At 38.4% G+C, this 18545-nt stretch overlaps 1 protein-coding gene across 1 annotated transcript in view; it reads left to right on the top strand.

The window, feature by feature from the left end:
* Positions 1-18545, top strand: part of LOC144634530 (MAM and LDL-receptor class A domain-containing protein 2-like) — a 75483-nt gene that overhangs the window by 36152 nt on the left and 20786 nt on the right. The window contains exons 12-32 of the mRNA XM_078493505.1: positions 145-341; positions 897-1187; positions 1610-1805; positions 2091-2689; positions 3352-3483; positions 5083-5318; positions 5853-5937; positions 6268-6399; positions 6893-7128; positions 7957-8041; positions 8857-9013; positions 10537-10733; positions 11244-11534; positions 12582-12878; positions 13285-13444; positions 13972-14165; positions 14513-14812; positions 15406-15696; positions 16193-16349; positions 16960-17153; positions 17583-17879. Of these exons, the coding sequence (XP_078349631.1) occupies positions 145-341; positions 897-1187; positions 1610-1805; positions 2091-2689; positions 3352-3483; positions 5083-5318; positions 5853-5937; positions 6268-6399; positions 6893-7128; positions 7957-8041; positions 8857-9013; positions 10537-10733; positions 11244-11534; positions 12582-12878; positions 13285-13444; positions 13972-14165; positions 14513-14812; positions 15406-15696; positions 16193-16349; positions 16960-17153; positions 17583-17879 (4724 nt within the window). The remainder of the gene's footprint in view (positions 1-144; positions 342-896; positions 1188-1609; positions 1806-2090; positions 2690-3351; positions 3484-5082; positions 5319-5852; positions 5938-6267; positions 6400-6892; positions 7129-7956; positions 8042-8856; positions 9014-10536; positions 10734-11243; positions 11535-12581; positions 12879-13284; positions 13445-13971; positions 14166-14512; positions 14813-15405; positions 15697-16192; positions 16350-16959; positions 17154-17582; positions 17880-18545) is intronic.

Genomic DNA, 18545 nt, shown 5'->3' with positions numbered 1-18545 from the left:
CTTCTTTAAAATAAGAAAATAATAAGCAGTTTTATTTTACTTACTTTACTCAATGTACATGTAACTTGCTGGAATGAATATTAACCTACACTGATTGAAGAATTTGAATGTAAATTGTGCATTTCTCGCCTCTTAATTATTCAGCGAATATGCCAGGATAACTGATGGGAATTCTACTGAAGTTCTCTATCACCACGGTTGTGCTGGGTCGTTTGCTCCAGAAATTCTTACGTGTGTTCGTTTTGGTGCCTCCAATAACATCTCCGTCGAAGTATACAGAACGAGTTCAAGCAGCAGTATCAAAATCAAGTTTGCCATTTTGAAAAAGGGTCTGAAGTCAGGTATGTTAGCAATGACTTCTATAAATGCTTTTTAGTACTGTACATTTTAACAAAAACAACAGCAGCAACAATTTAACCACAACCACTTCCTGTTATTGCTACTGCTACTGCGACTGCGACTGCCACTGTCACTGCCACTGCCACTGCTACAGCCACTGCCACTGCCACTGTCGCTGCCACTGCCACTGCCACTGCCACTGCCACTGCCACTGCCACTGCCACTGCCACTGCCACTGCCACTGCCACTGCCCCCCCCCCACCCTGCCGCTGCTACTGCTACTGCTGCTGCCGCTGCCACTGCTGCTGCCGCTGCTACTGCTACTGATACTGACACTGCTACTGATTCGACTTCTGCTACTGCTACTGTTGTTACTGCTGCTTCTAATTCTAGTGCTACTTCTTCTGCTGCTACCTCTGCAACCGTTACCGCTATCGCTCCCGCTACTGCCACCGCTTCTGCTCCCGCTACTAATACTACTATACTCATCACTTTCGCTTAACTTAGATACGGTTGATACGAATAACCTGATAATTTGTGTTGTACGTTTTACTTAGCTATTAAGGTTTTAGGATGGAATATAACAATCCTCAACGCTGACTCCACCAGCTTGACCATCCAATGGACGAGCCTTGATGCAAACGTCAATCACGGTGCCAAGTTCTACATAATTGAAGTAAAAAGTATCGATGGCATTCTATTGGCCATAGAAACAGTTCCCGGAAACACCACTTCTACAGATATTAAAGGATTGAAACCTACCTCAAAGTATCGTTTGGTCGTTTTTGGCGTTGATAACAGCGGACAACCGTACAAGAGTTTAGAAAGTGTTGTCACTACAACTAAAGGTTTGGGAAAAATTGTCAGGCTCCAACTTGGACCTCTTGACTTTTAAACGTTTTTTATAAGCACTGAGAAATCATAACACAAATTATATAAGAGGGAAAAGCCCTTCATAAATATGTCTTTATCTATTTTCTTTTCATAAATATGGAGTGCAAACTATTTTTCCAATGTGAGGGTTAACACAGACAGTTGCATCTCTCTTCGCCAACAAGACTTGCGCATAATTATTAGGCACTCAGCAAATTTGCGTTAACGTCTTTATTTCAATGAAAAATATATTAATCGGCACGGAACAAGGCCTTTGCTAGTGATCACCTGCCAAGGTCCTGAAAATTGAATCACTCAATTACTGTAAGAGGTCACCTCTATTTTGGCAGCTTTCTAAAATATGTTTTACTTAATAATTTTTAATTCGTTGATTTAGTGTTCTGCGGTGTTCGACCAAGTAAAACAAGAATCGTTGGTGGCACAGTCGCACAAGTCAACAGCTGGCCATGGCAGGCGATGCTGATGAGCAGTTATGGAAGCCAGTTTTGTGGCGGATCGTTAGTGGATCCATATTGGGTTGCCACAGCAGCGCACTGTGTTAACGGAAGGTCACCTTCTAGTGTCAAAATAAGGTAGATTTTAGTTTCCTAAGTAAATTAGGTTTTATTAAAAATATAAAGTATTTATCAATGCTCAGACAACGTGAAAAATCAGAGCTGATTCTTATAAAAAAAAAACTGAATAACAAGAAGTTCGTGAAAAGAAATTACTCTCAAAAGAAGAAACACTTTAATTTTTTTTTTATTTTGGAATGACGATCTTTTCAACATACACGTTTTATTTAACATGCGAACTGAAGTAAATTAAGTTAGTTCAGTGTTTTATTTCTTTTAAGTGCTCATTTCATATTTTGTCAGGTTGGGAGCTCATTACAGAACAAGTGGCAGTGTTGGAACAGAACAAGATATTGGAGTTGCAAAAATAATTGTGCACGAGAGTTATAACTATCCAAACTCATACAGCAATGATATTGCTCTTCTTAATCTCGTGCGTCCTGCTGATTTGGGAGTGGGAGTCGGGCTTGTTTGCTTGCCAGATACCAGCCATCCGCTTCCCTTTGACAACGTTAACAAAAAGTGCTGGATAACTGGTTGGGGAACTTTATCTTCTGGCGGCTCTCAACCAAACACACTAATGGAAGCATCTGTGCCATTGGTGTCAAAGGAACGTTGTGCTAGTTCTTATCCTAATGAAATCGATGACTCGATGCTTTGTGCTGGTCTAGATGACGGAGGAGTTGATACCTGCCAGGGTGATAGTGGAGGACCATTAGTGTGCAAGTTCAATGGCACGTGGTATCTTGAGGGAGCCACCAGCTGGGGTTACGGATGTGCTCAAGCCAGAAAGTATGGTGTGTACTCCAAACTTCGAAAATTTCAGTCATGGCTATCGACACATTTGTACACTGTCGTCCCACCAAGTGCATCACCTCATAATCAGTCATCTTCTGCATTAGGTAAAAATGATGATTTTCTGTCAATAACCATTTAATTTTTATTTTGACTCTAGGAAAAGAAAATAAGCGAAAATAAGTTAAATGATGTTCAACGGCCTTGTTTTAAATAAGAAGCAAACTGCGCCTCGTGCGCATGCTTGACTTCGTTGAGTTTGCGGTAATCTCGTCTTCGTTCTTTACTACGCAAGCTGAAACGAGCGACGAACGTTTCCTGACTGCAGGTCAAGGAAAACAGAGACTCTGGGTATGAGGTTGAGACTTGGCGAATAAATCATGGCAGGAGATAACCATTGAGTTCAACTGATTAAGAAAGTTGTTTAAAAATCACCAATATTATCCATTATAATTGCTTCATTATAACCGTTAAAATTTTATCGCTATTTCCCTTAAAAGTCTTTCACACAGTGGTAACGCTCGGCATTTTATATTTGGCAATGTTGAATCCAAATAAAATTGTGCACATTGATTGTAGATCGGCATGTCAAATAGGTCGGTAGAAGATCCACAGGTGGAAAATGTGGTGCAAGCAATCTGAGCAGAATTCATGCACAACAAAGTAAAACAGCTTAAAAATTTAGCAACAGCCTTTTAAAAAAAACATAAAAGGTTAAAGAGAAATAAAAATGACGACAATCATTGCAATTTTTATATTCCATCTATAGTGTGCTGTAACTTTGACCACGGGTTGTGTTCTGAATTGAGTCAATCATCTTCAGATGATTTTGACTGGACGCTTACATCTGGTTCGACGCCTTCCTCTTCCACTGGTCCGGGTTCCGGTCATGGAGGATCAGGTAAGATTTCATCAGTGACCAATCTATCGCTTGATTCTTTTTGTAAAAGGTTGAATTGAGTTTTTACCAACAAAGAAAGTACGCAAGCAAGCAAGCAACCAACCAACAACAAACGAACAATGAACACGTAACGAAGCCTGGATTTCTTCCTTTGCAGTCCTTTTCAGACGGTCCATTTAGCTGTTTTCTTCTGACAGCCAATTAAAAGCTACTTTTAAGGTGGCTCGTACCAGTTTTTCTTGCGTGGGAAGTCTGGTGACTAGCGCGCGCGTCACGCTTCATTTCCACGAGTCACGCGCGAGATTTTAAAAGGAAAACAAACATGGCGGCCCAGCGCGAGGTTGCTTTTCTTCAATTTAAGAAAAAATTCCGCGTTCAACTGAAGTTGTTTCAACAAGAACATTTTAAGTAAACTTAATGTTCGTCAGTCAAAATGTTTTCGGATCTCACTGCTCGAGTTACAAAAGCAAATTCGCATGTGCTACGATCGATCTTGTCGGAGACCGGCGGAGATCGTGAGTCAATTCCACTTTTTTCGTTTCAGCTTATTTGAGTTCGCTCTCAAACACATGATTATTTAGACAAAGAAATACTTAAAAGTAAGACCTAAGAGGCACAACTGGTGCCAACTGAAACTGGCTAAATCTCATGAAACTCCTAAGCCGAAAAGTTTCGCAGACAAAGCGAGGGGAAGTCCACGCGTGTTGCGCGCGTATGTGCCCGCAAAGTTAAGCGGTAGTCAGAACTGAGCATGAGTAAATGCCAAACTTTTAAAATCGAAATTTTGAAGTGCGCGGAAACGCGCGTGGGAATTATTGACTTCGCGAAAGCTTTCGCAAGAAAACTAACCCGATGACCCCTATTTTTTATTGCCCTAATATTTTCCTTTTATGTAAAGGAAACGTCAGAAAAATTTTTAAAAAATTCTACGAAAGGAATTTTTAATTACTTACAAATTGCCCTTTTTTGCATTTGCAAAAAATTCGCTTCGTAGAATTTTTTTAAAACAATTATACAGTTTCTTCATCAGATGCCAAAAGTTATCACGAGAAAAAAAATGGGGGTCATCGAGTTAGTTTTCAAGATATAAGCACAGGAAGCTGAAAAAGGGTCCGAAAAATCATTGGTTATCGTTGCCATGGTAACCTCTGATGACGTAATTATTGGTGTTTTGGATCAAAAACACAATGGGTAATGTAATCATACAAAAATTTTGTTACGATCTTTAATTGATTTTTTGGCCATTTTCTTCCAAACGTCGCACAGTTAAAAACCTGAAAACTGGTACGAGCCACCTTAAGATGTCATAAATTTTTTGATGTAACACGTTACCAACCCAGTAATCCAACAATTAGGCCAATATGCTATTTTAGTTCTCTTGTTACAAATTCTAAAATCAAGGCAAACAAAAAAACTAACTAAAAAATGACTGACCAAAAATTAATGGAACAAAAAGGATATTCTCCATATTAGGAAATCATGCATTACTGTTGTAGCCACTGCATTGGAAATTACCACCATCAAAAATTACTGGTCATTCAAGTAACTTTTTGTCTTCAATATGTAAGTATTTTAAGACGTTTTGTTCTTTTATTACAGGAAAGTATATGTACATCGAGACGTCTTCCCCTAGGAAACCGGGAGAAAACGCCAAACTCGTGCTCACTGCTCCAAACAACGGAAAACAATCGTGTCTTTCATTTTACTATCATATGTACGGGGCATCAGCTGGAACTCTGAATGTTTATAACAGAAATACAACAATATTTAATGTATCTGGAAATCAAGGAGACAATTGGGTAATGGTGGAAAGCAACGTATATCTCGATAGCGCGGTAAGTAATATTTTACTTTACTATGGCCCTGTTGATCGTATAATTCCTAACAACGGTTTTGCTTATTGCAGTGGAACCTCGATATAACGAAGGGCTAAGGAACTGGCAAGATGTGTTCGGTATATCGAGGTTTCGTTATATCGAGGTTCTTTTCCATATATTTTGCTATAACTGGTACGAAAAATGTCGTTCGTTATATCGAGGACTTCGTTATATAGAGGTTCATTAAATCGAGTTCCACTGTAATGCGTGATTGTCATTATTGCACCAAAAACAACTTACAGAATCCCAAGTGTTCTTGAAAGGCCAAATTGCAACAACAAAACCAGCTCAAAATGTGAACTGTTTAAAATATGAAATATAATTACGTCTCTCATTAGAAAATATAAGTTATATTATTAATCATTGAATTTATTCAATTGTTCATTATTTACTCGTTTATTTTATTTGCACCATTTTTGAAATTACGAGTGACGAGTTTCTAGTTCTTCAGCTAGAGGTTGCAAGACTGCTTATTTTCGCACTCCTTTGCAGATTACATTTGAAGGAATAACTGGAAGGTCATTTACAGGCGACATCGCCATTGATGAAGTGAAAATTACTGAAGGAAGCTGCCCAGGTAAAACACTTTTTAAGATAAATTCAGAAACATCAAAGGATAATAATGTAAATCAATACCATATGCTCTAACTCTTCTTATTGCTCTCACTCCTCCTCTGATAAGCAATTTTGATTGTAGGCACATTTTTCGGTAACAAAAAATCACTTAAAGCTGTGAGTCTCATTTTCTACTCATCCTCTTATTTTACTGAATGTGGCAAAAGCTCCAAGTGAATACCTCATTTATAATTGCGTAAATTGGTCTTTAAAGAACAGTAAAATAATTATTTATTTAATATATTTCTCTTTCAATGACTGTATCAATGATATCGATATCCTGTTGCATTAGTTTCTTGTAGCTTCGACAGTGGATTATGTCCCGGGTGGAGTCAATCCAAGTCAGATGTATTCGACTGGACACTACATTCTGGTTCCACATCATCCTCAGGCACGGGACCATCATCAGATCATGGCGGATCAGGTTAGTTGCCTTCTACTCTTCATTTTCAAAGAGGCTTACCAATAGTTGAAGGAATGTGTTTATCAAAAGATGCTTGTCCATAATGTTCGATTTTGCACCCGTCCGTCAACCACCTTGTATTCGAAAATCCATCTCAAACTTTTATCAGCTGGCGAATTATTTTTACAACACAATCTCATGGTCCAAAAAAGACATCCCAGTCTAAAAAAAATGTTTATTCTTACATTTTAAAACTCTTGCCATCGTGGAATTACCTAGATGTATAAACTGTGCGTGTGCGGACGATGTTTTATTACCATGGATGGCATGACTCAAACGTTTGATCAGTTCCTCGCCTTATAAATGCAATTTTTGCAAAAAATGCTTGTTAAGTCTTCATGAAGTATTTTGTTTAATGAAAACTTCCTTATCGTCGTAGAACAAGAGTGACCCTGATCCATTATTATGCACGTTGACAAGCATAAATAACTGAAAATTCATTTTTGTTTTATAGGTATGTATATGTACACTGAAGCTTCATCCCCCAGATCAACTGGTGATAATGCCAAGCTTCAGCTTGCAGTACCAAGAGCTAAATCATCGTCATGCTTGATGTTCTACTATCACATGTACGGGTCGTCAATGGGAACTCTAAATGTCTTCAATGGAAATGCCAAAATATTTACTAAATCAGGACATCAGGGATATTATTGGAAGAAAGTGACAAGGACCCTGCATTTGAGCGATGTGGTAAGTATAATCGGCATTTTTTTTATCACAATTATAGAGTTTTATTACATGACTCTCCTGCGTTTTTCCAGCCAGTTAGCCATTGAGATCGCTTATAATGTCCGTTTGCTCTACGGGCAAATTCGACCCCGACTATTAGCTAATCAAAACTGTTAGGTTAAGCCTGCTCATCAGGCCGGAGCTTATCCCGGTTTATTGTAGCATTAAGCGGCTACGAGTATTTCTACTCCACCTGGATGGGATGCTAGTCCATTGCAGGGCCATCCCCCAGCAGTAGTTTCGGTGGAGGGAGACACTATGAGAGTAAAGTGCCTTTCCTAAGAACACAACTCAGTGCCACGGCCAGGTCTCGAACCCGGACCGCTCAATCCGGAGTCCGGGGCACTAACCCTTAAGCCACCGCGCCCCCTTCTCACAACTGTAGCCCAATAAAAAAATTTAGTATAATCAACACCAAAACAACTGTATAGAATAATGACGGTTGAGTTAGGAGCAGTTTTTAATAACAAACGTAATTAATTCTGGAAGACGCTTTTGGATGGCTATATAAATGTGTGTGGGTGAATATTACAATTGCTCGCTCAGTACTTTACAATTAATCCGCAGTGGCGTCTTCTAGCTAAGGGGATCTTAATTTATCCCTGTGAAACAACTTGTGCTATATGCTAATGATGATAATTATCTTACTAACAAATTATGAAAAGCTAAGTTTTTAAGGCCATTATTGTGTGATCGTCTCATCCTGTCTGCTTGTAACAAAAACACAATGCAAAGTCAGTCCCTTTTATACGATTATCATGGTGACATTAAATTCGTTTTTCTTCCTAGCTAACATTCGAGGGAGTAAGGGGATCATCATACACAAGTGACATTGCTATCGACGACGTCACAGTTATTGAGGGAAACTGTCCAGGTAGGATTTATTGAAGGAAAAGGAGTACGTTTGTTTGATTTTCGACAGGTCGAAAATTATATTAATTGCAAACTTCTTTGTTACTGTTTCAAATATTGTATAAAAAATATAATTTCTAACAACACCAAACATCGAAAACAAATTTCTTAGTTCCACTGAATCCCTTAAGTGAGATTTTACCCATAGTTATCATGGTTTTTGTGAACTGAGAACTTACATCTTAAGCTTTTAGAAAGAGTAGAAAATAACGCAATATGATTTAAATTATTCTGGCACTCGATTTTTGTCCAACTAAAATTAATATTACTCGATTTCCTGATGGATTCCGTCTTAAAACAACAAAGTGGAAAATCGGTTTATTGTAACATATATTTACAACAACCTGTCACACGGTACAAAATCCGATATGTTGGATGGCGATCAAGGACTGGACATCCAAAACAAAGATTGATATCATTTATTTTCACCGATAGTTTTAAAAGCTCAAAGCTTGCGTGGCCGTGTATAAATTAACTTGAAAATTGAAAAAAGAATAGATGACGTCTAAATCTCTGATATGTCTCGACACAGAAGCTATGTCTAGCTTGACAGGTTAAAGTCGCTTTGTTTTGGAGGTTGTTGCATTCTTTTGCCATCCAGTAGGGCGGACCTTGTACCATGTGACTGTCTTTTACAAAGGTTTGTTGTTGATGGCCTTAGTTCACTGTTGCATTTTTAATTTGCTTTGTTTTTTGTTTGTTTGTTCTAAAAACACGTTACTATTTATAAAAAATAAGTTCATATTTCATTATCACTTATTGCAATTGGTTAATTAGGTTGTGGAGGCGTTTTAAATAAAACCTCCGGAGAATTGGACGTTGGTAATTCTGGGGACGAGGGCGAATCATTTTGCAATTGGACAATCGGCGATGCTGGAATAAGACAAGCTGTTGCAGTTATCTCTATGCAAAGGATATACTTTGGCTACTGCAGGTAGGAAAATGGTGAATAAAGTTCTAGAACACCACAGTATCAGCAATTTCTCGGTGAAATCGCTAAATACTAATTCAAATTTACCCCTACAAATTTACATAGCAAAAATAAAAAAAAATCCTTAGTTTCTTCACCTTGGTGTGCAGATTTCGTATTTTAGCTAGGAAGAAGCTACGGTGAAGACGCTTAGTGACAACTTGCGGAACAGTGAATCATGCAGACTGTGCGGGCCATTAGCTGCTCATAATATAATGTACACGGTTAGGCTAAATAGTACTCCGGTTAGGTAGAACTGCTTGCACTCCGTTTCGCCTGAAAATGGTTAGCGTTCCTTTGTTGGCTAAGGATAACACTATATACATTTACATTAACATGATTTTATTCAACTGTCTACTCCACTGTGTCGGCCATTTCAAATCACTTCACAGTTTCTTTAACCCTTTAGTGCCTAACAACGCATTGAAAATACCAGCAATGATTACAAATTCATGATAGTAATGAGCCCTCGTTATGGCAAAGTGTTAATTTTCATAGCTTTAAAAGCCAACCTACTGACTACAGCTCCAGATCCCGTTGTATATAGTTGTTTGTATTGCAGCAAATCCGAAAATGCTCGTTTTCTACTTCATGGGACAACAACAAAAACGCACATCTTTGTCTCCAATTTTTTTTTAATGAAAAAATAATTCCGATTCCAAAAGTGTACATTTGCAGCAAACTTCAAGCCTATTCATTTCCGTTCACTAAGAAAACTTCTCATTAATCTTTCAGCAGACTGAGCAATTGCCATTCGATTAGAGCAATGCTTGCAAACCTGTAATTTCCTTATTGGTGACCGAAAGGAATGCCTGGGTAATACAGCCATTTCGGCGAAATGCAAGTCCACTCACCTCCATTTCAGTGTCGAGCCACCCAATCCTACCAGCAAAATACTGCTCAGAACGCATTCTTTGGAAGTCAAAAGTTGTCCAAATTGCCTTGGCAGGTCTCGGAATCCATCCACAGAACGGCCAGAGAGACAACTTAACTCATGAACCACCATGTTTCGATACAAATGTTTTTGGCGTTCCAATCATCGTCAAATCATCTTACCTCTGGTTTCTTTCAGAAGTTTGCCTCTACCCAGCATTCTAGCTTAATGATGCCAGCCTGGGGGCTTCTGCAATACTCGCCAGATTCGAGCCAGTATGCTCGCTTACCAAGACGGCTGAATGCTGACGTCACAATGAAAATTTGAGCCCTCGGTGTTTTGAAACAGCACACATTTTTACTTAAGCTTCTTATATGCAATCACGAAATTCGACAGATTAGCTTAAGCTCAGAAAACTGCTTTGAAAATACCAGAAACTTAGGATTTTAAGGGTTAACTGGAAGTTTTGAAGACTCGAAAGTCTTTAACTTAGCAATGTTAGCCAAACTATAACTAGCAACTACTAAAAAGTATTTCAAAAAAACGCCGTATCTTCCCAACGAAGTTATCTTGGAATCTGACTTATTGTTAATTTTATTGTTTGCGTCTATAGTGAAAATATCAAGATACTTCATGCAGATGCCACTGAAATCTTTAGCTACGAAGGGTGTCAATCATCTCTCCCTTCCGGTTTTTCACTTGAAGTTCCAATTGGACTCGAAAACCACATAATACTGCAAATAAATATGGAATATAGATGGAGCGCTGTCAAAATTCAGTACAACATCTTAAGCCATGGACTTGATTCAGGTGAGAAACCAAATATAAAATTATTCATTTACCTTCTTACTTATTAACCCACTTAATAACTGATCACTCTCGTACTCCCTAAACCCCTGTTGTCATTCTTATCGAATGTATCACATTATGCAGTCATGTTTACAGACGGATATTTTAAGAAAAAGTGGTCACCCACTCTTCGCATATCTGTTAGTCCGTTGGCTAATTTGAAGATTAGGCAATCGAGTGACAAAGGTCACTTTTTTTGACCGAGAAAGCAGTTAAACTTTATTTTCCTTTTACAGAAAAAAGTTAATATTTAACTATCGTGGTAACAAATGATAGCCCAAAAGACGCTTTGATGATTGTATTTAATGTTCTCGGTCACTGCCTGTTTTTTGCCTCTTTGTCTGTCTCTGTCTTTGATATAGTTATTTTTTTGTTAAATCAGTTACTAATTTATTTATTTATTTTGATATTTTTGATATGATTTTGACATGTTTATGTTTGAAATGTTCATTTATTTATTTATATCTCCAGCAACACCCGTCTCCTGGAATGTTACAGTCCACAGTATAACGTCATCGTCAGCTGAAGCCCGTTGGTCAAATTTTCCTCTGCCGTTGTCTATCAGTTACTATTTGGTGAGGTACAAGGACACTAATGGCGTCAGTATACTCTTCCGAGCCAACAGTTATAGTAATACGTACTACACCAATCGTCTTAAAGGTTATACATCCTATGATGTTCAAGTCTTTGCATTTACGACAAGCATGAATGGAAACATCACTTACTCCAGCCAAGCGGTCTCAATCAAAACACTAGAAGGAGGTAAGTCCTCCGCCACCAAAAAGTGGCTTGTATTGTGGTTTAGCTCTAGAGAATGATTTATTTTGAATGTTTTGATCGCGATCATGTAGAAAAGGATTGATAAAGTCGTCTTGTATAAGGCAACGGAAAATTGACGAGGGTAATATGATCAGGGAAAAATCACTCACTCATGCCCATTACGCCTAAGTGGCATGTAGGTCAGCAACGTGCTCCCTCCACATCTGGGAGTCCTTTGCCATGAACTTGATGCCCTCCCAGGTCTTCCCCATCTCCTTTATTTCCTTCTCAACCGTCCGTCGCCATGTGATCTTTGGGCGACCTTTCTTTCGTTTCCCTTCTGGCGTCCAGTGAAGGGCGGTTTTTGCAATGGAGGTTTCTTGGCGAGCGACGTGGCCAATCCACCTCCAGCGTCTCCTCATCAAGATAGGTAGCCATTGGTTCAGTTCTACACCGTTCAAAGAGATCTTTATTTGAGATGACATTGGGCCAAAAGATGCGTAAAATACGCCGAAGGCTCTTGGTGTGAAATGTGGAGAGTTTGGATAGATTCTTCTCCGTTAAGCGCCAACATTCTGAACCATACAGAAGGGTTGTGAGGACACAGCTGTGGTAGAGCTTCAGCTTAGTACGAGTACTGTAAGGGAAGGGAAATATAAAGAGGGGACATTGACAAGGGAATATAAAGTCCACCGTTATTACATCGTTATCATTCATTTTTTCAACCCAGCCAACACTCACCCCCCATCCCCACCCCTGTTACAACCTAAGCCCCAACTCTTAAGACAGTTAGTAATCGAAAGGGGTTATTGAATATATTTACCCTAAAAGAAAAATGCAAACCAAAACAAGTGAAAAATACTTTCTAGTCTATACTTTCAGAGATTAGCAACAGAAAACATATGTTCTTGAAGACGTTATAAGAGGTTCTAATTACTGTTGGTTTGTCTGTTTCTTCAAATACTTTCTGGTTGGTCTAAAAATAAGTCGACTGAAATTTTTTTATAGTTAATTTTGTTTCCATTTACACATGTTACTCTCTATTCTCAGTTCCAAGTCGAGCTCCTGCGAATCTTCGAGTGGCAAACCATAATCTTAATGAAATTAAGGTAGAGTGGGATCCCCTGCCTCCCCTATACGCGAATGGCCATCTCTTGGGATATAGCGTACATTACAAAGATACGCAATACTATTACTCATTGGAGAAAACTGTCAACACCAGCAACCCGGAAGAATCACAAGTTATACTGACAGGTATCGAGATTGGTAGACGTTACCAGATTTCCGTAGCAGCCTTTACATCTAAAGGGCAAGGACCTCGATCACCCAATTTTTATATAACTAAAGGTAAGTTTCCGTTTGAATACCTGTTACTTTACAACGCCTGCCCTATTACGTGTGGATGTGACATCAGCCAATCAATGGGTCCGACTGTTATCTATTTATCATTCGATATGTCATAAACAGTTAAACAAAAAAACCCAAAAACTCAGCAGGTTTTTTTTTTGACATATATTACTATACGTGTACATCGGTAAAACCCTTTAAATTTACCATTGATTAAATTAAAGACCTCTTGTCTTGTCCTGATTTGGACAAGACAAAAAGATTTGCAAAATTAAAGCCATTTCTTATAGAATTGCGAAACGTCGCCCGAGATATTTTCTATCATTGAATATTATTCAGTTCTTCTCCGGACGTCCTTATCAACCCAAACATACAATATAATTATTGTTTCTTTCTTAAATAACAGGCTGTGAAGGCTTCGTGAACCAGTCGTCTGGATGGTTAAACTTTACTCACACGGATTACAGCACACTTAACTGCAGTGTTCAAATACAAAGTGCTGGTATGCGGCAAGGAGTCGCCCTTATTTCCTTTCGATACATATACTTTGTTTATTGCTCTCCCAGGTGAGTTAAAGCTTTTTTGACATTTTTTGTGTCATCTATTCACTGATTGACGGCTATTTTTTGGCGTGCTTCTGTCAGTATTTGTACTTGTTATGACGAACCACTATAATAGGGAACTCTTTAAAAGCAAATGTTAATTCGACTCGATTTGGGTACTCCGTTGGTGATCAAATTGGCGGCGATCTACTGTTGAAAAAGTTTAAAAAATATATACAAGGGAGTTCTAATACCAATAAAATAGTCATAAATCGATGTGTACCTTTGCTTCAAAAATTGTTCTGAATATTCCATGATTGCCTTCGACAATCCGCACGTTTCGGAGCTAGTTGCTTTTTAATTATTTCGGATATTGCCTCGGGTTGGACTGACTTTAGTCCACATGTTCAATGTCCAGTTATTCATCTTTATTTGAATTGGAAACTCGTCTTAAGCCCATCTTATAGAGCAAGTTCCTTTTTTGGCCTTTTTAAATTATCGACATTTTTATTTATTGATTAATCAGTACCGTTATTTTTTGGTTTGTGTAGTGAATTGCTCAAGATTTTTGACGGCAATGGCGTCGAGGTGTACGCTCGAAAAGGATGCGATTCAATCCCTTCCGATTTGTCAGTGGAAATACCATTTGCAGGCGGAGACAGCATTACACTGGCAGTCCAGTTGTCATACAGATACAGTTACGCCAGAGTTCAGTACACGATTTTAAATCGAGCTCTTAGCTCAGGTAAGAAGTTAAGTGTATTTTTACCATCGATTTAAGAGCCAATTGAAACATTAAAACATAACTACCAATGTTGCCCAACTTGATTGAGTTTATTTTTAAACTTATGTTAATAACACGTGCTCTGGGATCTCAGTGAGCGTTCCACCTCATTACTTGTAAAGGGACGTTTGTTTAAAAAGAAGGATTTCTCGACATGGCACTCGATCACTTTTCTGTGTACCTTGGGTTTTTTTAATTTGTTTTTTTTTTTGTAAATTTACGTAATTCAGCGGCTAGTACTACATTTTCTACTATCTAATTCAAGTACGAAACACATCATGACCTATTTTTATTTGTGTGTTTTTTAGCTCAACTTGTGCCATCCTGGAATGTTACGGTCACAAATACTACGTCTTCCTCTTTGACAGTGCAGTGGTCTAAATTTCCTTTGAGCAGTCTACCTATCCAGCGATTCTTTGTGAGCTACCGAGAACATCACTCAAACGTCAGCTTGATTTTCCAAGCCCCAAGTTCTCATAGCACACATTATACTGGTACAGTTCTCAAAAGTTACCAATTTTATGACGTCCAAATTATTGCTGTAACGACGAGTATTGGCAATGATACATACTCCAGTCAAACAGAATCAACAATGACCGATGAAGGAGGTAAATACATAATCAAATGTTCACAAAATGGATGTAGAAATTTTTCACGAATAATTTCAATCTATTATAGGTTTTATCGGGAGACACGGTGGACTAATGGTAGCGCGCTTGACTCCGGATCGAGCGGTTTTGGTTAGAGCCCTTTCTGGGCTCACTGCGCTGTGTCCTCTGGCAAGATACTTTACTCTCATAGTGCCTCTCTTTTCCCGGAAGGTGTATTAATGGGTACCGGCGAATTCAAATTTGGCAGTAACCATGCGATAGAATAGGCCTCCCATTCAAATATGAGTAGGAATATTCCAAATCTCTTTATGCTACGGAAACCGGAATAATGCCAAGTGACGTTTCAATGCTAATCGGACCATCTATACGCAATGTTGGTTAGATTAATCTACCTCTGTAACATAATGTGGGACTGTGTTGAAATAAATAGGGAAATTTTGTGTCATTGACTGATTAACATCTCTACCAAGATATACTTTCCTATTCCTTCCACAAATTGTCAACTATACATAACCAGTAGATTTTTAATTGTAATAATACATGGAGTAAAAAGGAGGATACTTCCTATTTACATTTGTGGTACCTTTCAGTTCCCAGCGCTCGACCATCGAATGTGACACTGACCAACCATAAGTACGATGAGGTGATGGTTCAGTGGGATCCTATCCCCAAGGACACTGCAAACGGCATATTACTGGGATACAGAGTTTACTACTACGAGAATTATTATTATTCTTATTCACATGTGAACACTAGTAGCCCCAATGTTCATATGGTGATACTAACAGGATTGAAGGCAGCGCAAAGCTACAGAATATCAGTGGCAGCGTTTACATCGAAGGGTACAGGTCCACAATCGAACTGGGAATATATAACAACAGGTAAAATTTATTTTTGATGAATTAAGACGATTAAAAAACACCATTTGTTTATATTTTCTCTCTGGGGAAGAAGAAATAAAATATTTGAAGTCATTCAATAATCAAGCACTAGTAAAAATGAGAGGTTGGAGAAATGGAGTAAACTTAAAGTACTTTTAGATCACTTATCGAATAAACACATGTAGCATTGTCGTCAGTTGTCTCTGCAGTTTTTCAAGGTAATTGAAATACAAATCGTTTTATCTATATTCACGTGAAGACTTAACGTCAAAATTTCCAGAATTCAATGTCTTTTTACAGAAAAACATCTGCGACCTCAATAGTTGTAGCTACTTTTTGCCTATCTAAAGGGTCAGTTGAGCCTACAGCATGCTTTTCTAGTCTCGGAAAATCTCACTGAAATTGTTTTCGATTATTTCTTTGTTATTTCTTTATTTTTTTATTTATTTATCTGTCTGATTGTTTGTTTATTGACGGTTTGATTTAATTCTTTAAGGCTGTGGAGGGTACATAAATCAGTCATTTGGTCAGCTACATATTGGTAATAATAGAGGCTCGAGTTACCTACGCTGTGATTGGGTAATTGGCAGCGTGGGCATAGGTCAGGCGGTCGCTTTTGTCTGGATACAGGACCTGTACTTCTATTATTCCTTGTAAGTACACGGCTTGCCCTTATTTGTGCCAGCATTAGAGTGGGCTAAAATCATGCAAATGGGATTTGGGATATAAGAAAGGGGAGGGGGATTAGAAAGAACTGATTTCACATCATTAATTAGTTCGCACATCTGCAAATACAGCAACAGAAGGCTCTACCACATTCTAAACACATAGCTTCATCTTTGTTATCATTTCCTATCCATAAATTGTCTTAAGTTATCATTTTTAGGGCCTTTAGCGCACAGCTAGGAGTGTTTATTGACTTATTAGTCTTATAGAAGGGGAAAAAGACTTCTTACACAATTTGGTGGGAGGATGGGGAAAGGGGCTAAAAGTCAAGGAAGCTTAATGGCAAATTGTAATATCCTGTTGATAATGCGTGGACAAGGATGAACGTTGGTTTCCTATGTTATATGAAGAAATCATAACAAATAACTTACTCTGTTTGGAGTAAACGTAAATCGTGTTTGTTAACTAAAAAAGTACCCCGTCAGGGTCTATGATACACTTCTTACATTTTATAATTACTTGCCTTATAACGAATGTTGATCGAAAGGAGTGCCGGCTTGAACATTTACTTATTTAATTAACTGTCTTTCTTTTCAGCGAGTATTTAAAGATCAAGAATGGGAATGGCTCGGTTGTTCTAAATCAATATGGATACTCTTCAGCTGCACCGAAAACTTTCCTGGAAGTCGATTTTGGAAAAGCAGAAAACATTTCTGTTGAGGTCTATCTCTATTACCGCTACAGTCACTTCAACATTCAATATGGAATTATGAAGCAAGGCATCCAGTCAGGTTGGTTTTTTAATTTTTTTATTTGTAGCTATTAAAATAGCTACATGACTATTACATAGCTTTACAATTGGTTACAGAAATATAATGAAGCAACATTTGACATTGTCCCTTGGTTCTCTATCAGGACGATACAAAAATAACTTACCTTATCTATACATTATATAAAAAAATAATATACAGCATTTATAAAAATCTTGAATAAAGATTTACACGAGGCCAACATTGATCTATATCCGAAGAAAGAACATCACAATCTTCACGTGCAAAAATACAGACTTGTACATTTCCTCTAGGCCCATATGTAAAATTCCAGTAAATACCCAGACCAACCTTCGGTCTTACCATTTGTGCTTTTTCCGACAACCTTTCTCGAATTAGCTGTATGTCCACTCCACACTCACGGTGCTGCAACAATGTTATATCTTTCAGCTTCGCTGATAGCAAACTGGAACGTAACAGTTGGACATACCACAAGGACAAGCATTATAATTCATTGGCAAGACCTAACACCACTGATCACTAAACGGGTCCTACATTACATCGGTCTTATAAAAAACAGGAATGGAAGCGACGTTTTAAACGCAGTGGTTGTAGATGGAAATAAAACTTATGCATATATCGCTGGACTTTCAACTTACACGGAGTATCAAGTAAGCGTCGTTGGTGTTAGTAGTGATGGACAACCTTACCAAAGCTCCAACTTCACAGCCTGGACGGAAGAAGGAGGTATTGCATATTTTACTTCTCTTTTTGTAGTAAACAATATGAGGGAAGGTCTTGCAATCGATGAGGACAAAAGGTCAAAGAATAGGCCAAGAACATTTGACTTTCGTAAACGGTCGATGAAATTTTAACGACGCGTAGAATTTTTTTCTATAGTATGTTTTTTTTCTATAACAAAAATGAAAAATGCATGTCACCACCCAAGGTTGGACCCAGAACCTCTGGCCTGCTAGCATCCCTCCCTCATCGCTACACTACCAGGCTAATCCGACAATCCCCCTCCCCCTCAAATTGAGTTTCATAAGGTGTCTATCTTAACTGTGGCATCTATAATAGCTGACCCTTTCCCAGCTATCCCTAACCTAAGTGTAAAGCTAACTTTTTTTCGTCTTAATAAACATGGCACATTTTCGACCTAGTTCAGGCCTAATCTAGAGCAGTAATGACATCGTTCATTGCGAAAACCTTGGTTACCAGTGTTGACATCGACCGTTAAAATGGTGGCGACCGTTTATGAAAGAGAAATCAGAATAGGCGAAGAGAAGGTGGTGACCCAATGGTCTTCGTTGGACTTGGGTTTGAAAGGTCCTAGTCAAAGCCAGGCCACGAATCTCGTTTTGTTGTCTGGGTCAAGCAGCTCTCTGAATGTCTATATACATTTAAATGGGT

Source organism: Oculina patagonica, chromosome 13, assembly GCF_052425735.1.
Source record: "Oculina patagonica isolate OP01 chromosome 13, crgOcupat, whole genome shotgun sequence".
Lineage (NCBI taxonomy): Eukaryota > Metazoa > Cnidaria > Anthozoa > Scleractinia > Oculinidae > Oculina > Oculina patagonica.
Note: the sequence above shows the minus strand (reverse complement) of the source record. Positions and strands in the feature narration are given on the sequence as shown.